This window comes from Heteronotia binoei, chromosome 21 (genome assembly GCF_032191835.1).
Source record: "Heteronotia binoei isolate CCM8104 ecotype False Entrance Well chromosome 21, APGP_CSIRO_Hbin_v1, whole genome shotgun sequence".
Classification (NCBI taxonomy): domain Eukaryota; kingdom Metazoa; phylum Chordata; class Lepidosauria; order Squamata; family Gekkonidae; genus Heteronotia; species Heteronotia binoei.
Window position 1 is genome coordinate 61,934,216 of NC_083243.1, and position 20,010 is coordinate 61,954,225.

At 41.0% G+C, this 20,010-nt stretch overlaps 2 protein-coding genes across 5 annotated transcripts in view; one reads left to right on the top strand and one right to left on the bottom strand.

Annotated features, from left to right (window-relative positions):
- STRN3 (striatin 3) overlaps positions 1–3,208 on the top strand; it is an 80,089-nt gene extending 76,881 nt beyond the window's left edge. For all 4 annotated transcript variants that reach the window (XM_060261433.1, XM_060261435.1, XM_060261434.1 and 1 more), the window contains 3 exons: positions 888–995; positions 1,377–1,463; positions 1,558–3,208. In XM_060261433.1, coding sequence (XP_060117416.1) covers positions 888–995; positions 1,377–1,463; positions 1,558–1,727 — 365 coding nt within the window. In that variant the 3' untranslated portion in view covers positions 1,728–3,208. The remainder of the gene's footprint in view (positions 1–887; positions 996–1,376; positions 1,464–1,557) is intronic.
- A 14,667-nt stretch (positions 3,209–17,875) lies between these two features.
- COCH (cochlin) overlaps positions 17,876–20,010 on the bottom strand; it is a 44,320-nt gene continuing 42,185 nt past the window's right edge. Inside the window, exon 12 of the mRNA XM_060262291.1 lies at positions 17,876–18,425. Coding sequence (XP_060118274.1) covers positions 18,250–18,425 — 176 coding nt within the window. The 3' untranslated portion in view covers positions 17,876–18,249. The remainder of the gene's footprint in view (positions 18,426–20,010) is intronic.

Sequence of the window (20,010 nt, forward strand, 5' to 3'; positions counted from 1 at the left end):
CTTTTAGAGATGATGGAAAGCGCCCCTCCGAGAGGGATAATAGAATAACAATAAAAGCAGTTAAATTAAACATTAGATTAAAACAATTTGGTGCTGATTTCCATACAGTTTAAGGCTGGCATTCAATGATTTTAACATCCATTTAAATCTAATATCTCTGCAGTGGTTGTTATTCAGTCAAAAGCTAGCTGAAATAGAATCACAAGGCTCTGACCTCAGGCAGTTGGTTCCACCAATGAGGGGCAGGGGCGGCAATTGAGAACAACTTCGATTTAAGAACAATTTATTCAAAGGATTGCAAGCAGCAGTTTTGTGCCCTTCTCCTGCTTTCTTTGCATTGCCATTCATCTCTGAATTTTATATGTAACCCCAAATACTCCCTTTGTAATAATGAGTTGTATCTAGCCAGCCTTCAGTGTACCACACATAGAAATTTTCCCTATCAGTTCTTTCTGACCTTGGAAAGATGAACACAAAAGCTTATACCTTGAACAAAACTAAGTTGGTCTTAAAGGTGTCAGTGGACTCAAACTTTGTACAGATGTATGTGTTCACTCAGATCCCATGACTTTAGTTATGGTCTTTTTAGGGTTGAAAGGCACTGCTAGGGGAAAGAGAGCACAGGGGAAATTGTTGCTGGTTGGTTGGATAGAATCCAACTAGAGCAATTAATCAGCAAATGATGGAGTTCTCTATTAGAATATTAGTGTGTCTGTTGGCTCAGGAGGAATCCAGCTCTTAACAGCTCTGATATAAAACTTCAATAGTATTTTCTAGCACAGTGTTTTCTAATGAAATAATGTGTTCTACAGTTCAGTAATTTTGAAAACTTTCGGTACTGTGCATTTTGAAATTTAATCCATGAAATTTCATTACCAATTTTTCAGGTTTACAGTCAAACAATCATATTAACAGGGTAGTAAGTCATCCAACGTTACCTGTCACAATAACAGCTCATGAAGATCGACACATCAAATTTTTTGACAATAAAACGGGTAAGGAAACGAAAATAAAGTGCCTTGGAAGTTGAACTGGTTTCTGTTCCTAGTCTTCCTGTTCCAGTTCTCCACGTCACACTCTTGACATTCAAATCTCATTCCTGTCTACCCCCACCAAGTCTTTGGTTTGTTCCTCTCTCTGCTTTTCCACCAGTAGCTTCAGAAAGTGACTGGGAGGAGTCTTATTTACTAACTATTTTATTTTGTTTTAAATTATTTTGATTTGAGAATGTATTCTTTGACAAGACAATGCTGTCATCTTTTGGATGCTTCTAAAAGCAGTTTTTGTTGTATTACTGCCAAACTGTGCTCTGATTATGTTATCATTTCAAACGATGAATGCTTACTGTTTCTTGCATTATCTGTACTTGCCCGTAGGTAAAATGATCCATTCTATGGTGGCTCACTTGGACGCAGTCACAAGTTTAGCTGTGGACCCTAATGGAATCTACTTGATGTCTGGAAGTAAGTTAAAGCACCTTCAGTGTTTCTTTTAGATTTTATTCTAATGCCTTTTTGTTATGTCTAAAACTCTCTCCTTTTTCCCCCCCACACATAGGCCATGACTGTTCTATTAGATTATGGAATTTGGACAGCAAAACATGTGTGCAAGAAATAACAGCACATAGGAAAAAATTGGATGAATCCATTTATGATGTAGCTTTTCACCCGTCAAAAGCATATATTGCCAGTGCAGGAGCCGATGCCCTTGCCAAAGTATTTGTGTGACCTAACAAAGCAAACCTGCATTGTATATAGCAGGTTTGCCTGGACAATAAGAGGGAATACGTCACTGCCATCACTAAAAAGGTTACTGGTGAGACACTACATGCAATCTGCCTCAGCAGAGACTGTGTGTTTGGGGCAGGTATCAAATGGTGAAATCACGATCTCGTGAATGACGATGGGCTGATTTATGTAAATGTAATTACTGTATTTTTGGGGGGTGGGTGGGGGACAAACCAGTATTTGTAGCCATGACTGGATATGAACTGAGCATTTGTCTGTTCTCTAGGTGTGTCTTTCAACGAACGTGGAGTCGGATCTTATTAAAGACTTTTATTTTGGACTCTGTGTGCTGCCTTAGGGTTAGGAATGTGGTGCTCTTGTGGGGGGAAGTGAGCTCCAAGAGTAGTTTTCTTTGCATTTCTTAGTATCTTCTGTTTATCGGTCAAATGCCACAGATTCCCCTTTTAAACCTTTATTTTGCTTTTTAAAAAAAGGAATTAACTTAAAATATTTAGCATTAGTTGCACAAAATATTTGGATAAAAATCTAGTTTTTATATGTCTTTTATATATTCAGCCTGTCACAACAGTGCTCAAGATTGTATGGATAATGTTTTTCTGCATTATAGTACCCTAAACCACAGATATCTCGCTAGCCTGTAACCAGCCGGTTCCCTTTGTTGCCTAACAAAGCTCAGCTAAGTCCTTTCATCAGGATGCTGATTCATCATTGCATAAACTGGCTTCCTAAAGGACTGTAAAGAAGGGTGTAAATGAGACACAAAGGAACTTAAAATGACCCCAGCCCTCCCCAATGAACTTTTAAAATTAATCTTGGCATCCTATCACTATGTGATATTTTGTACATCTTACTGTATTTACAAGATTTATTTATCAAGGATTACCCATCTGGCTAATGGCCTATTATTTATTTCACTTTTTGTTGGTCTTTATATCCTTTTTATGTAGTGTGTTAAGGGGCCCTGTATATCTATTGTAGCGCTCGTCAAACAGTCTAAAATAGACTAAAAATGGGACATGTGATAGTTTTAAAAGTTACCAACAAATTTTTCCAGTTATGTATCTGGAATAAAATTGATTCCAGAAAGTCGTTTCAGAACTTTTGGAGTGAAAATGTTTTTATTTGAAGTTCAAATAGAATGCAAAAGTAGTTGAATCAAGAGTCAGAAATTGGCCGTGTTTGGAATAATTATTCCTTGCTTTGATTTTTTTTTCAGATGTGCTTCAGTTTATGGTGTAACTAAAAGATTTTGTTTGTGTAACTGCATGATTAAGACAATAAAGTATTTTTTCTAGTCTTCCACAAAAAATCTTTCTGATCAGTTTGCGAGTTTTGTAAGTTTTCTGTTTTACAAACTATGAATCAGCAAATTTTTAAGATTGTACAACATAGCAAAAGTACAGCTGTTTAAAATAATGTATATAAAATGCATATAATAAATACTAAATGGTGTACCTGTATGTTAGTGTTTGCTATATTTTGTGTTGCTAAATTTTTAAAGTGTGTCATTCTCCAAGTACTAGGAAAATGAAGTTTTAAATTTTAGCAAATGTGTCCCTAAAAACTATTACTAATGCTGCATATTTTAAATAAACTGTGTTGCTTTTAAATACTTGTAATATCTGTTAACTTCTGACAGCACCATGTAAGAAGTTTCAAGAAAACTTCCTGATCATATATTCTCTAAAAATATTTTTAAAGGGAATGGGCGAGAGGGTTTAAGAAAAAAAAGAAAATACAGTTTTAGTGATCTCAAAAGCAGTCAGATTTAACAGTTTTAAATACTTTTTTTGTATAAGATCTGTATTCTTTGTTTTCTCACTGCAAATATTAAGATCATTTAAAGATATACAAAACAAATTATACCAGAGTCTGGGATCCCTGTGATGCAGCTGCTGAGCCACCAAGGAGCTCTGCCAGGATTTTTAAAATGTATCCTTTAAAAAAAAGCCACAAATTATATGCTTAAATACAAATTTGTCTGACAGCAAGGAGTTTTGGAAGATCCTGCTGGCTAAGGGCTGCAGAATGATACCTTCTGAGTTTGTTATATTCTCTGCACACAGGTATTTAAGCCTGAGCCTGCCAAGAGGCATGAGCCATAAGGCAAGAACCAAAGGGCTTAGTCTGATGGTTGAAGCCTTAGAGCTGGACAGAGATGAAACACCTCCTTGGAGTTTGGAAATTTTCTCCCTTTCTCCTCTTTGTTTCTATTGTAATTTTCCTCTCTTGTCAGCTACTGGGTCCCTATTGGGGAGAAAAGTGGAAATAAAAATTAACAGGCTAGAGTCTAATATTTCAGGTCTTTGGGATATTTTGAGTGTTTGTGGTCCAGTAGTTAGTAGAAGTCATGTTTAGAATGTATTTGCTGTTGTTAACAGGTCATATCTACAGATGAAGACTAGTCAGCACAATCAAACAAGGTGGTAGTATGACACTGTTTCTTGAAACGATGCCATAATGATTGGCCATTAGGGATGAGCATGAACTGAGAAAAAAACTGCAGTTTGAGCACAAATTGGGCTGGTTTGTTTTGAACCTGTTTGTTTGTTTTTTGTGGTTCATTCTCCAGACAGCCTGGCGCCAGTTCAGTCACTTCCTAGGCACCACGTGGGGTGGACTTCTGGAGAACCCTAGAAACGACCAAGGCAGATGTCCATAGCTTGATTGACAGCTCTGGGAGCCAACCACTATAGGAGTGGTTTGTTTATGGTGCATACCATCCTTCCTGTCTTTGACCATATCAGGCCTGCTTCACCACTTTCATTATTATAGTGCAGATCTGCTTTATCTTACTGCTGCTTAGATCTCTGGTAGTTTTGATCAGCTCATTTCCTGCATTGTAGCAGTAGTCTCAGATTTTTCTGAGTGGCACATGCTGCTCCTTTGTTACAATATCTTGTACCTCTTGGTTCCAAGCTATGTTCTGGCCAGGATTCCTAGGTGTTGTCTCCAGTCCTCATGTCTTACAACACCATTTTTACACTGTTTTTTGATGCCAAACATCTGTGCACTCCTCATATTGCTTGAATGTGATTTTTCTTGGGGTTTCGTCTGCTAGGACTCTAATAAGGCTTTGTATTGTTTTTTCAGGCTTCATGGAGGACTTGACAACTGTTAACTTTGTAACACAACCTGTCCTTGTGGGTTGGTAGAGGCTATCATGCTGTTTTTCCTCATCACATTCCTGAATTTATTTTGATTGGGATGCTTGTAGAAATATCCATACTCCCCTATAAATCAGCTCTAGGTGAATGTCAGTATGGGTTGCTAAACATCTGGGAAGGTGGTCCTCCATGGTCTCCTTCTTTGAGAACTTCTCACCCACCTCTTTCATTCAGTGAGCTTGCTAGTTTTCCAACATGGGATTTCACAGAAGCCACAGTGATGAAACAGGGTACCATTTACTTGTAACTGTTGTTCATTAAGTACTCGTCGGTCGAGACACACGTTCCTCCTTTCTGCCTTACTGTGAACTTTGTGGAACCTTAGTTTCTTGGGGTCTCTGGCATTGGTATGGAGAGAACTGAGGGAGTAGTATCCCTCCTGCTCACGGAATGGTTTTTGCAGAAAAATGCCATAGGGAGGAGAGGCACTCCTTGTCTGCTAAAAAGCTTTGGAAATCTTTTCCGCAACTGGCCTTCTTACACTCGGTCTCAATGTGGGCCTGCACAGAAGACCACTTAGTGAACAACAGTTACAAGTGCAACCCTGTTTGCTATGGCTTACTAGTACAATAATTTTAAAAATTAGAGTAATGAAGCTATGTGAAGAACACACTCTACTGTTAAAAAGTTATGTGCCTATGTACTATCCTGCAGCTCCCCAAACCATAAATCCCTGTGCTTATTTATTGTAAATATTTATTTTATTTAACTTTTAGGGTGGGCTCAGGGTGGGTTACAACATAAAAACAGTTTAAAACTATGACTCTAACAGATGGCATTTAGACTTTTCATACTATATTGATGGGGTCTGGTGTTGCTTGTAACCACTGTCCAGCAGGTTGTCAGTCCAGGCATCAAAAAATTGCGGTCCTTATAGTCAGTAATCACAACTAATGACCAAAGGTTATTATTAATGATAGGAGGGGTCAGATGGTATTTTGATGTCCATTGCCTCAGCCAAAAGCCTGGCAGAATAGCTCCATCTTGCAAGCCCAGGGAAACCATAGAATATTACTTCAATAGCATTGCCATAGTAGTTGTGAGATAAAAATCCCAGAACAAATATTCTTTTAAAACACAGGGAGGGGGTTGTTGTTTAATCCTTAGTACGTTCATAAGTAAGCCTTTAAACTTTTGATCATAAGTTTACAGCTCACTTGTAGATTTATTTACTTCATTCAATAACTCTCCTTTCTTCCTGAGACTCAAGACAGATTATAAAATATAAAAACAATGCAATCGGTTATCTTGAGTAGACAAAATGAGCCCTATCCTGGGTAGCCCAGGCTAGCCTGATCTCATCAGATCTCAGAAGCTAAGCAGAGTTGGCCTTGGTCAGTATTTGGATGAGAGTCCATCAAGGAATACCAGAGTCCCAATGTGGAGGCATGGAATGACAAACCAACTCTGAATGTCTCTTTCCTTGTGAAAACACCACCAGGGGTTGCCACAGATCAGAAAACAGTAGATGAAGTAGTAAGTAGCACAACATGGAATGTTTTGTTTGCTGTTATGTTGTCTTTTCTGTGACTTTCTGGTCTCCTTGGCCCAAACTCTGGAAAATATGACTAGTCTAAGGAATGTACAGAGTTGGTGAATCATGCCAGCTATTCTGAATCAACTTTTGAAGGAAATTTGGCCATTCTTGATTGATTTTCTGGCTTGAGAATACTTTCCTGCAGGGTTGCCACTTTCTGGAAAGTCAGGGAAATGGAAATTGGTCAGGGAAACTGGTCTGAAGTCAGGGAAATTGTGATTAAAACATATTCAAGCAGTGGATTTTTGACCTGCTGCTGCAAGAGCATGATCTGTTCTTGTGGCAACTGGAATAAAGAAGTAGCAGTTTACAAGTAAAACTTAATGATACCCTTTCCCAGCTCCACCCCCAGCAACCAGCCTAATGTGTTGTTTGAGCTCTGTCCCTGCATGATTTCCAAGGTCTGTCTGTAGCATTTGCAAAGCAAGGCTAGTTTAAACGTTTAGCAATATACAAACTTTAAACATCTGTTTTCATCCCTACCGGCTAGTACTGCATTTAACTTACATATAAAGATAAGCATGTTTTTGAGTCATGCTTGTGTATGGAATGGACGTTTTGTCACCTGCTAAACCCAGTACAGAGTTGCAAATAAGTTTTGCTGCTGTTGGATTTCACAGACAACTAGCACTTTCTACTCTGCACCATGCAAAATAAATTTTGTAAATGTGATTGTTTGCTCCTGCTGGAGTTTACAGAGTACCAGCTTTGTCACCCTCTTTCCTGACCTCCCTTGCATAAAGGTTGCAAATGAGGGTTGTCTGCTTCTCTAGATTGCAGAAACTCCACCCCCTTTCTTGCTGCTGATCTGCTCATTACACTTTCTAGAACCAGAAAATGAAACTTTCCCAGCTTTGGAAAGTTCCTACTTGTTAGCATTCAGAGTTTACTTGAATTGAAGTTTGTATCTTAGTGTAATTTTTGGAGCAATTGCAAAACAAATGTTGCTGCAGTTAATGTTGAAAGAAGCTGATATTAAATCTCTTACTTTGACAAATATTTTTGCAGTTGAGACTTGTGTAGTTGTACAGTGGAACATTTCATTAAGCCTTACATTAATGCAACACGTTCTATTCATTTTTAAACTTGTGGTTATATTTGAGTGGTGGTCAGGGAAATTGACAAATGTTGGTGAGGGAAATTAAAAATAAAATGTTAGTGGCAATCCTATCCTGGGAGTAAGCCCCATTGAATAGACTTCAGTAAGATTCTGCGTAAATCTGCTTAGGACTTATCTTTGATGAAAAACACCAACAAATTCTGCTGTTTACTCATATCCAAAACAATAAATATGGACAACTGTTTGGTACTTGGTCTCTAAAAATCTTTCACTAGTATTTCAGTTACCATAGTGTAGCTCATTACTCTTGTATTTTGTACTGCCGCAAATGGCCAGTCCTCCCCCCCCCCCCCCATCCTAGTTTTGGCAGCAAAACCTTGGACTGTATGTTAATATGTTTGATTTTCACAGGGCAGAATCAAAGCCAAATCAACCTGACATACTAAGCCCTGGTAAGACAGACACACAATAAAATTAAAGAAAAAACAGTCCTGGGAACTTTAAAATGCTGGCTCCTGTTCTGAAATATTTCTTGGATTTTTTGAGTCCCATTTCCCAGTATTCTGAAAAATTCTGGACACCTGAATATATCCAGAAAATCCTAATAACATATTTGTGTGTGTGTGTGTGTGTGTCTTCCAGACATGAAAAAGCTGAATGCACATCCCCACCCCCAACTCTGTTTAGTTGAAGCCTCTATTGCTGCCTTTTTGATATCTGCTATTACAAGGAGGAAGAGATTGGATTTATATCCCACCCTTAACTCAAAGTCTGAGGGCGGTTTACAATCTCCTCCCCTTTCCCACAACAGACACTCTGTAGGGTAGGTGAGTCTGAGAGCTCTTTCAAGAACAGCTCTGAGAAGACTTGTGACTGTCCCAAGGTCATACCTGCAGGTGCATGTGGAGGAATAGGGAATCAAACCTGGTTCTCCCAGATTTGAGTCCATGCTCCTAACCACTACATAAGAGAAGCCATGTTGGATCAGGCCAATGGCCCATCCAGTCCAACACTCTGTCACACAGTGGCTAAAAAAACCAAGTGCCATCAGGAGGTCCACCAGTGGGGCCAGGACACTAGAAGCCCTCCCACTGTGCCCCTCCCAAGCACCAAGAAAACAGAGCATCACTGCCCCAGACAAAGAGTTCCAATGATAAGCTATGGCTAATACATCAAACTGGCTCTAATACTTCTATTAGAATGGAATAAATGGGAGGAGGAGCATGGGGAAGTGTGGGGGAAGAACTGTTTGCTCAAATGCTCTCAATATTCCCTGCAATTTGGAGTATGCTCGGTCCTCAATGAGCTGTTTTGTGTCATTTTTCTTTGGGGTGATTGACAAAGTTATATTTTTATGCATTTCTGTGGAGTTGACCAAGTACATACAAACATAGGTGGTCTAGTTTTGCTCTTCCTGTGGTTGCCCACTCATGAATAATGGTATAAAATTCTAATAAAATAGGCTAAGAAATTCAGTGCCCTATCTCCAGATGTAAATGGAGTCTAGATGCTTGATGTTTGGCAAACACATGAGTCTTTGGAATGTTCTGAAGTTCTGTAATCTCCCCCCCCCCCCATGTATGGAATATTTTGTAAAAGAAAACTAAACAGTTAATGGTGTGTTTCCTCATCCAGGTATTAAGATAAAGTGATCCTGTCTAGTATGAAATATTGGGACGGGGGGCGGTGGAAAGAGCTATAATGAATTTGTCCCATGACTGTAGCAGTATCTGTTAGAGAAATAAATAGAAGAGACAACAAATTTGACTTTACTAGTATGGAGAAGTTCCTGTTATCACTGAGGAACAGAACTCCATCTATGGAACACCATTACGTGATTTGTCTGGTAATAATCAGAGCTGCGATGCACTTGGCTAACTCTACTGTTACAGTAGGAATTTAGGAAGAATCCACAGGTTCCTCAAAGAACTGATCCCAGCCACCAGTGAAGGAGTTCAATAGGTTTATTGACAGCTTGGTTCTAAAGTCTTGTAACAACTTCATCTTAACCACCACAACAGCTTCTTTCCTGAGACCACCAAGCTGCACATGGCCTCACCTCCAAACAAGGTATTTCTTAACTATAACATCCTATGTAACACTTGAATATCTTTACAACCAAAGGAAATATACATTATGTTCTAGTCAGTACTAAAAACTATAGTAGATCATGCGAATGGGCTTTTGCATCTAGCTCAGTAAGTTCATAGTACTAAGTAGTGCTAAGCAAGTTCATAGTATTAAGTCAGACCATTGAATTATCTAGCATAATATTGTACACTAATCACTCTGCAAGAGAAGAAGCCTGTTACAAATTATCCTTTTAATTGGAAATGCTAGTTATTAAACCTAGGGAGCCACTAAACTATGGGCTCTCAATATATTCCCTCCCAAGCTGTCTTCCCATTCAGGACTTTGCCAGTGTCAACAGATTTTGTAAAAGAAAACTAAACAGTTAACAGTGTGTTTCCTCACCCAGGTATTGTCAGGTTTGTCGGTTTAGATTTGCCTTTACTTGCTGTTCAGCCTTCCATCTTTTCCTGTTCTCTGGGTTTCAGAGGTTTCCTCAGCTTCTGGGAGTGTATTTGTGCTGCATTTGTACAGCAAATTTAACCAGAGTTAAAATGTCCATGAATCCGGTTTGTGCCTCTGCCTTGTTCCTCTCTCTTCTTATGTGGCGTATAGTGAGAGAACCTGGTTATGAACTGACCCCAACTTGCAGTGATACATTCATTCTGTTTACAGCAATAATTTTCCCTTCTAACCAGTATTCTGGTCCTGAATTGAATTTAGGGTTTAGAATACCAGATGCAGATGGTGGTGATGAACTAACTGTGGTTAACCAAAGCATCTGCATTGATATGTCACAGATAGCCAGAATTAGTATCTAATTGGAATTACTTCATCACATTCTATGAGATAGGGAAGGAAAGGAGGGAAGAGTGAGATGCACAAGTCTGGCAACAAGCTAAGTTTGTACACATTTTAACTAAGTCATGGTAAATTTGTCATCTAAATGCATCTAAAGTGAATGTGTAATACTCCCCCCCCCCCCAATCCCTGAATGCTAATACACTGTTACAGGGCTTTCTATTGATTAACACAGTAAAAATTCTACCTGGATTGTGCATAGCTGCCATGTCAAATTTGAAATAATGTGCCTCAGTTATTCATATCCTGTACCAAGAAAAACATGCTAGGAGTTGAACAGGACTGAATGGTTAACAACAACCAAGAAAATCTGAGTTCTGTTAAACTGAAATTGAAAATATTTGCATTGTTTCGCTTATTTTGTTGTTTGTTTGGTGCTTCTGGTGGGAATGGGTTATGCAGGACACAGAATTGTTACTCCCAGTCAGTAAAAATATCAACAACTGTTTAGTTTTCAGAAATCTTTCTGGGACTTCATGCTTTTGAGAATATCTGCACAATCATAAGGATTACAAATGTGTTGTTAAAAGTGAAATTCATAGGAGGCTGAATTCTGCCCCCATTTCTCACTCTGTGTTTCTTTCTGCACTGCTGCGTAACTGTACAAAGAGCCCTGGTCTTTTGACTGACCTTCCTACCTATAATAGCATTTTCGCACCTACAAAGAGATCTTGAGGGATACATCCTTGCAGAGAAGCTTACAGTAGTTTTAGGATACCAGTGTCATAAAGTGTATGCTCTCTCTCTCATACACACACACATTTTCTGTTTTTTTTTTCTTTCAGACAAATTTTTGTCATGCCCAAAACAACATATCTTTTTTTAAAAAACAAAAGATGTATCTGAGAAGGAAAATTGGGACTGAATCTGAATATTATAATGATCGGTTACAATCTGTAGCACATTACATGATTGTAAGATGTATTTGTTATTACATTTACTAGTAATAAGGCCTGTTGTGAAGAAAAATACAACAGGCTCTAGAAAGAGACTCTGGGTGAGTGCCCCCCTCTTGCTGTCTTCCACCCACCCAAGTGAAGGCATGTACTTCCCCCACACACACACCTAAAGGGGAGCTGGTGTTTGTCATCTGGAGAGCAGTTGTAATTCTGAATGATCTCCAGCTCTCACCTGGGGATTGACAACAGTGGTTCCCCAGGAGGAAATAGCATTGTATCTGTCTGAGGTCTCATCCCACCCCTTAAATTTCCAGGAATTTCCTAATCTGGAGTTGGCAATGGCAACCATATCTCTTTCCCTTTATCTGTTCCTCTTTCAGCTTTCCATTGCCTTCCCCTCCCTGCAGCTTCTACATAGGAAAAGGACAATCTTTCTTCACATTGGTGGGGGGGGGAGACCAAAGCAGCTTATATCATTCTCCTCTTCCCACTTTGATTTACACAACCTTGTAAATTAGGTTAGGCTGAAAGTCTGTGACTGGCCCAAACTCACCCAGTCAGCTTCCACAGCAAAAACCTGGTTCTGGCAGATTCCACTCTGAAGCCCCCCCCTTCCCCAACTTGACTTTCACTCACCTCCTCATCAATGTTCCCTCTAAGCTGTGGAGTTCTGTGAGCAAAAATTCTACTTTGTGAGCCACTGGCATTAAAGTTCTGAGCTACTGCATAAATTATTGTGCTCTGGGGGCATTTTTCCTGAACTAAGACAAAAAGGTGTGAACTGGAGGCTAAAAATCTGTGAGTTAGCTCATGCTAACTCAGCTTAGAGGGAACACTACTCCTCACCCTTGCTGTCTTCCCATCCACCCTGCAGCTGAAACAGACACCAGCTTTCCATCCCCTCCCCTCGCATATGTATGTGTGTGTCCCCATGTCTGTGGTGGCTCAAAGCCCTGAAACAGGTCCAGAATGCCAAGAAGGAAGAATAAGGGGTGTGTGTGCGCAGGGGGAGAATGATGACAGTCACACAAGACACTGAAGCTCATTGCAGTGCATTGTTGCCACCTTTTCCTGTCATATCCAGCCTTGTGGTGTTTAGCATCAGTGTGAGCTTGTGGCATGATTTTTTTTTCTTGGCCTGGCCTGGTTGTGCTATAGAGTATGCACTTCAAGGCAGGTATTTTCTGTAAGGGAATTTATCTGATTTCAGTTTTCCATCGTCTCCCCCATCCCTGCAGCATCTACCTAGTAAAAGTACAGTCTTTCTCCACAATGGGGACAAAAGCAGGAAGCAAGCAACCTCAGCAGAGTATAATGACACAGCCCTCACCTGGAGATTGGCAACAATGGTTTTCCAGGCAGAAATGGCTAATTTTGAGAGTGGATTCTATGGTACCTGTCTGAGGTTCCCATCCTTTCTGAAACTCACCCTCTCCAGGCCCCACCCACCAAATCTCCAGGAATTTCCCAACCTGGAGTTGGCAGTTGCTAATTCACATTGACTGTCATGCCAGCCGGGTGGCATCAAGTCACCCAGAGGGTGCTGCCATGCCTAGGGTAGCCAACCTCCAGGTGGAGCCTAAAGATCTGGGATCAGAACTGAATTCCAGACAACAGATTTATCTCCCCATTCTGGAGAAAATAACTGTGGACTGTATGCTATTCTATTTGCCAGGGGCCTCTCCCTTTACTGATAAGAGCAGCCTGGGTTGCTTAGCAACAGCCTCTGACTAGCTTTTCCCAGGGGAGAAATAAATGGGGCTCTGCCTCCCTGGCTATTTGTATGGCCTTTGGAGGTGGTGTGTGCTGGGAGGCCTTTTGTGAGTCAGTAGCTCTGCAGTCCTTTTTAAGGCTAGTTAGAAGAGGGGACACAGAGAAGAGCTGGCTGTCTCTGAGGTAAGACTGTTTCCTGGGCCTGAGTATGCGGGGACAGAGAAACATGTATCTCACAGTGTACCATTTGTGTTTGCTTTACGGCAGCATTGTTTGTGTGTGTGTGTGGGGGGGGGGGGGGTGGACTGTCTCAGACTTCTTGCAACAGGCCCTGAGAAGAGGCAGTAGTAATCATTAAGGCTCCAGGAGAACCTCAGCAGAGAACTGTCATGCTCAAAGGTTAATGACCTTCTGATGGGGTTCTGGCCTTACAGGGCTGGCAGTAGGCAGGTCACGGAAAGGCTATTCAATGTTGGAGTAGTAACAGACAGTACAAGGCCATTCCTGTGGTTGCCACAACTTCCAATAAAAATTGAGGGATGAGCCACCCATTAGCCTTTTATTATATCTACTAGGAATAAGTAGGGTTGCCAAGTCCAATTCAAGAAATATCTGGGGACTTTGGGGGTGGAGCCAGGAGACATTGGAGGCGGAACCAGGAACAAGGGTGTGGCAAGCATAATTGAACTCCAAGGGAGTTCTGGCCATCACATTTAAAGGGACAGCACACCTTTTAAAATGTCTTCCTTCCATAGGAAATAATGAAGGATTGGGGCACCTTATTTTGGGGCTCATAGAATTGGACCCCCCAGTCCAATCATTTTGAAACTTGGGGGGCACTTTGGGGAGAGGCACTAGATACTATACTGAAAATTTGATGCCTTTACCTCAAAAAACAGCTCCCCCAGAGGCCCCGAAACCCCCAGATCAATTCCCCATATACCCTATGAGAATCGATCTCCACACAGAGACTAATGAAGTGCTCAGCAGACATTTCCCTCTCCCCCCACCCCGTTTCTGGTGACTCTGAAGCGAGGGATTGGCCTCTACTCACGAGTTGCTGCCAACTTCTTCAAAGTAACACAGACACACCATCCCAAGAGGAAGCCTTTCAATCAGAGACTGAAGTCTCCAGAGGTCGAAGGGCACATGGACCTCTGGGGGTGGTGCTTCCCCCCGCCAGCCAGCTGACTGGGGGCGGGAAGGAGCCTGGGAAAGCAGAAGAATCCCCGCTGGGACCTAAGGATTGGCAAGCCTAGGAATAAGGTCCATTGTTGAGAAAAAAATACAACGGGCTCTAGAAAGAGGCTCTGAATGAGTACCCCTCACCCATGCTGTCTTCCCACCCACACAAGTGAAGGCATTCACTCCCTCCCCACCTCAAGGGGAACTAATCTCTGCCATCTGGAGAACAGTTGTAATAATGATCTGCAGTCCTTACCTGGAGATGGACAACAGCTGGAGGAAAGGCCTCTTCCTCAGAGGCCTGTAGTGACACCTTAGGAATTCCCCAACTATTAAAGGCCTCTGGGTTAATGCCCCCCAGGCTTGCTGTCTTCCCACTCACGCAAATGAAGGCATTCACTCTGTCCCCCACCTCCAGGGGAGCTGATGGTCTGTCATCTGGAGAGTAATTTTGAGTGATCTCCAGTCCTCACCTGGAGATTGGCAACAGTGGTTCCTAGGGAGGAAATTGCTGGCAGCACCAAGGCACCCTGAGGTGCCTTGAACCTGCAGACAACACCTCTCTCTCCACATCCTGGAGAAAATCACAGCTTTTGGAGGGTGGACTGTATGCTATTCTATTTGTCTGAGGTCTTTACTGTGAAAAGTAGCCTGGGTTGCCTAGCAACAGACTCTGACTAGCACTTCTCAGGGGGCAGGAAACACTCCCAGCACGGCCAGGCCTTGTGTAAGCTTGGGGAAGAGGGCCGTTGCTGGCAGCCATGACAAAGATAGGCTGTAGGCCTCAAATCTGGGTTTCGGAGCAGCTTTGTGCCTTTTTTGCTGTGAAGTGGAAGGGGCCAAATTTTTGCCACAGATGGTTGCAGGAAATGGTGGAGATGTGTCTCCATCTGTGGCAAGTTAATTTTGGTGACCGGGGGGGGGGGGGGGGGAGTGTTTGGCAGTCTGTAGTGGGCAGGTGACACTGAGTAGATCCAATAGGAAAGCCAAAGGTTGCAGAAGATACTGGAGAAACAGCAGAGACGTGTCTGCTGTCTGAGGCACGTTCATTTTGGTAGTTGGGGAAGGAAGCATCTCACAGTCTACAGTGGGTGGGTGACACTGAGTAGAGCCAATAGGAAAGCCAACCTGGTGACGGAGGCTTCATTATCCAATTGCTGATTCAGTGCAGTCTCACCCAGTCCCAGCGAATGAGGGAGCTGGAATTTCCCAACATGAAACCAGTTTTATGTCTATAGATGATATCCTGGCTTTTTTCTACTATAGACTTCATGACAGTGTACATAAATTTACATATTACTCCCAGATGGTCTCTTTTCCAGGTATTGACCACTCCCAGATCTTAGCCCCAGCAACATTCGTGTTATGTAGTAGGGATTGTATTCTTACAGTCCAAAGGCTTTACTATTTAAAATAAAAATATTTCTTATTTAAAATAAATGCCATGAAAAGAAATAAGTATTTACATTTTCCTTGTTTTATTGTATTGATTCTGTAGTTAATGATACCAATAGCTGCATTCTTTGTTATTGGTTTATTGATTTATAACATCTCATTTTCCAGGTTTCTGTAAAAAAATATGTATTTTCCTTGGTAAATATCTAGTAATAGGAATGAATTTGGTCTTATTTCTTTGAGCACCTGGGTGATTTAAACACCAAAATAGTATAGCAACAGATAAAAGAACTGGACAGAAAACTACCAGATATTATCATTCATATGTAGTGTAATAAATTATTTTTCATCTGAAGTGCCTGAATTTAAATTAAGCCCAACTGAAGTGTAAAAGTATAACACACCCTTCTACACATGGATCTGTTCATTTTTTTAACACTTCATCTTAACTATGTTGTGTATCAGTATGTAAAAGTATGGTAACCATACTTTTTCCTAGTAAAATTTCTTATTCATTCAGACTTGACACAATATGTAACTTCCAGTTGCTTAAAAATGTAACAGTACACTAAACATTTTGAAATAAAGACATTATTGGAAACAATTTTCTCTAAACTTGAACCTATTTGATAAATATTTAAAGTTCGTTGATATATGGCAGGGGTGGCCAACGGTAGCTCTCCAGATGTTTTTTGCCTACAACTCCCATCAGCCCCAGCCATTGGCCATGATGGCTAGGGTTGATGGGAATTGTAGGCAAAAAAACATCTGAAGAAGTACCGTTGCCCACCCTTGATATATGGTATCCACCCCCACCATTTTTCTTCCTATCTCTTCCACCTTTATGCCTTCTGTATTTGAATTAATCACATAGAATTATGCTTAAGAAAGCTTGCAATCCAGTTAAGACAGCATGTATATACCAAGAAAAAGCCACAATTCCATTGTAACACTGAACACAACTGGATGTGTAGCAGATACACACAATGAAGTTCTGAATCTTGTTTAATGTTTGCAAAAGAGGAAAAAACAGAAAGACCACAATCCAGAGGTTCTACATGCCCAGGTTCATTCATACAGCCCTGTTGTCAAATGGATCTTGCTTTAGATCCTGGTACTAGGGAGACAAATATTGCTGCCTCACTTGTGCCAGTGTACAAACCTAGATCATAAAGCATTAAAAGAAAATTCAGATTCACTGAAAACAAACTTGCCCATTATTCAGAGGTACTCTTCTAGCCCATAACTAAAACTATTCAAAGCTTTCTTTGTGAAAAGTGGTTAAGATTTTTTTTGCTAAAAAAACCTTGTCAGAGCCTGTATTTATACATATTTATTCTGTTTTAACTTTCCAAAGTGAACAGCATTTTAAAATATTTTAATAGTTTTTTAAAAAATTGAAAATTTATGCATACCAATAATAACATTATTATTATTTTCCTTAAATCAAGTAGTTTCTCAAACAGTACTAATCAGAGATCAACATGACCAAGTCATTCTTTTGAAATCAGAATTTAGCACGCTGCTGGTGTTCTTTGGTAGGAGTGTGGATATTACGGAATCTCATAACTAAATAAAAAGCCATCACTGTTATTCTAGTCTTTGGATGTTTACTGTATTTGGAGGCTAGAGGAAGAATAACGGGTAAGATAACACTGAGGTTTTTCTCATGCCTTTTCCCATTTACTGCATAGTATGGTTCAATTACCACTGCCCAGCTAGGCTGATGTAGACTGGTGATTCTCCCCTGGCACCCTGCACCTTCTAATATATTCAAAATGCCACAGTATACTCTGGGGCTACTAAATTTCCCAAAGTGCCGAAAAATGCAGTACTGTGGACATATATGAGATATCAAAGGAAGGTGGAAGTGGGGGAACAGATAGCAGCCCTATCATGCTGTACACTAGTTGGAAAGTAGAAGGAAGGGTGTAGTAGGGTGGGGAGGCTTAACAGAAATAACAAAAAAATAAAATTAAAAAATGGATTCCTCCTCCCCACACACACGCTTACTGCTTATTGAAAAGATAAGGGTTATCTCCCCCCCCCCCCCAAATCTAATAATCTAACAAACTGATAACCTACCTTGCCTGCATACAACTCTTCCTAAAAGGCACCCAGTAGTTCCTGTAAAAATGTGATGTTGGCAATGTGTTTATCATACCTCCATACTCACCAAAGCATTCTTTTAACCCCAGCTGACATTCCAGAATAAAGAATTTTATACAGTAGAGGAAATGTTATTTCAGATTATATTCTTTTTAATTTGAGAGAGGATTTAAGTAGCTAACAGCATTTAATGCCAGGATCCGCTGCGTATTTTCTCTATATACATAAAATGGATAGCAAGTAACTTTAACTATAACTTTAAACATTAACTGGGAGATATTTAATATACATATATGATGGAAGCTTTGGGACAAATTCTTTGATACTTAAGCAAAACTTCCACTGACTGCAGTAGAAGCTTTGCTTAAAGAAAGCAGAATAGTAGCTCTTTATAAGCAAGCCCCAAACTTTTCAACTTTGTGTGCTAGAACAACAGAACATTTGTACCATAGAGAGAACTTGCTTTTCCTGATGTGATTTAAAATGATCTCCTGGTGTCTCCCATTCACTGATTAGAGTCCAAGAAATCTCTGCAAATGGCTCGAATAACATCTGGAACAATCTGCTCCAGTCCTGTAAACTCTCTTGAGAAGAAGGTATGTGTTTCCTTTGGTTCAGATGCCATATCTTTTAGGTCATCCATTGGAGCCCAAGCAATACCGATGGAGAATACAGTTATACCTGTGACAAATTAGTCAAGGAGCATTATTTAGAAACATACGTAATGTTCAAACTTCTTCATTTCAAATTCAACAGAAGTAGGTGTGTTAGGGCATGGCAATATTCTGGCTCCTGAAAGACTAAATTAAAATATTTTCAATGCCTTATTGTTTTATTTATGATGCCGCAAGACTTTCTTGGGTTTTTTGTTTTTTTTAAAAACTACTTCAACCAACACTGCTTTTCATGGAGTCATTGAAGGAGTCTGTCACATTTTTGTCCCCTTTCTACATTCTACCAGTGGAATGGTGTCACAACACCAGGAAGAAAAAAAATTGGATCCTGAATTAGTCTTAACAACTGCAGTGCCTAAATTTATAGTGGGGAACATGACATAGAACCAGGCCCATAGCTACGAGGGGGCCTGTGGGGACACAGCCCCCCTGACTTCTGGGTGAGGCCCCCTGACTTGGGGCCCCCAAACAGCCCCCAGGGCCTCTGCTGTATCGTAGGGCAGGGGGCAGCCCTCAGCCTCCCCCTCCAGTTAAAAGAGATGCGGACCAATCAGCAGGCCCTTTAACCCAGCATGGGATTCAACTGCTCCATAGCTATTGGTGCTCCTGACTTGGCTGGTGACGAGGAGTGGGGGTGCACTAGGACCCTGTGGAGCAGACCCTGCCGGCTCCCTGTGACTCTCTCAAGGTGGCCAGGAGCCTCTATAAATTTTAGCAGCATTTCAACATCTAAAAGCTTCCCCGCCATTCGCACACACACATCCTGGTAAGTAAATGTTCCCATCTGACTGCAAAACTTCCCCCTTCTGCTGCATATCTGAAGTTCTTCATGTTCTTTGTAATTCACAAGTTAACCCCCCACACACACACAGGGAAAGAGCATTTCCCCTTTTAAGCCCTTCCCCCCCTTCCTTCCTCTGTCTCTCTAGCAAGCCATTTATTTAGCTTCAGCTCCACAAGGCTGGTTCCTACCAAAAGAATTACTCAATGTATATTTAACTTGTGAACAGGACTTGTGTGTGTGCATCTGTATTGGGGGGAGGGGAAGGCTGGCAATATGCTTTCAATACAGTTATCCTGTATTTGGGTAGCAGAACTGTGATATATGGGCTTTAATTCATAGAGTTAACAACTCTGGCTGGTAAATTCCTGGATATTTTTGGTGGATCCTGAGGAGGGCAGGGAGCTCAGTGGCATGTAAAGTCCACATCCCCCCTCCCCCCAAAAAGCCATTCTGTACAGAGGAAATTATCTCTGTAGTCCAGAGAAGAGTTGTAATTCTGGGTGATCTCCAGGCCCCACCAGGAGGTTGTTAGCCCAGTATCTTGGAAGTAAACCCACTGAATAAGAGGACTAAAGATAGTTCTGCTTTCCATTGCTTCAGGTGACCATCCTGTGGTTTGCTTTAATTTTCACACACACACACCTGCCCTCCCAACTTTGTTATTCCAAGGAGGTCTCCCATCCAAATACTTGCCAGAGCAATTTCAAGTTTTTGAAAATTGGTTATCAGTGGGGGGGGGGGGGGCAGAGGGCAGTAGGGAGTTTGAGTGTTCTGGGAACAGAAACAGATTTGGGTGGGTAGCAGTGTT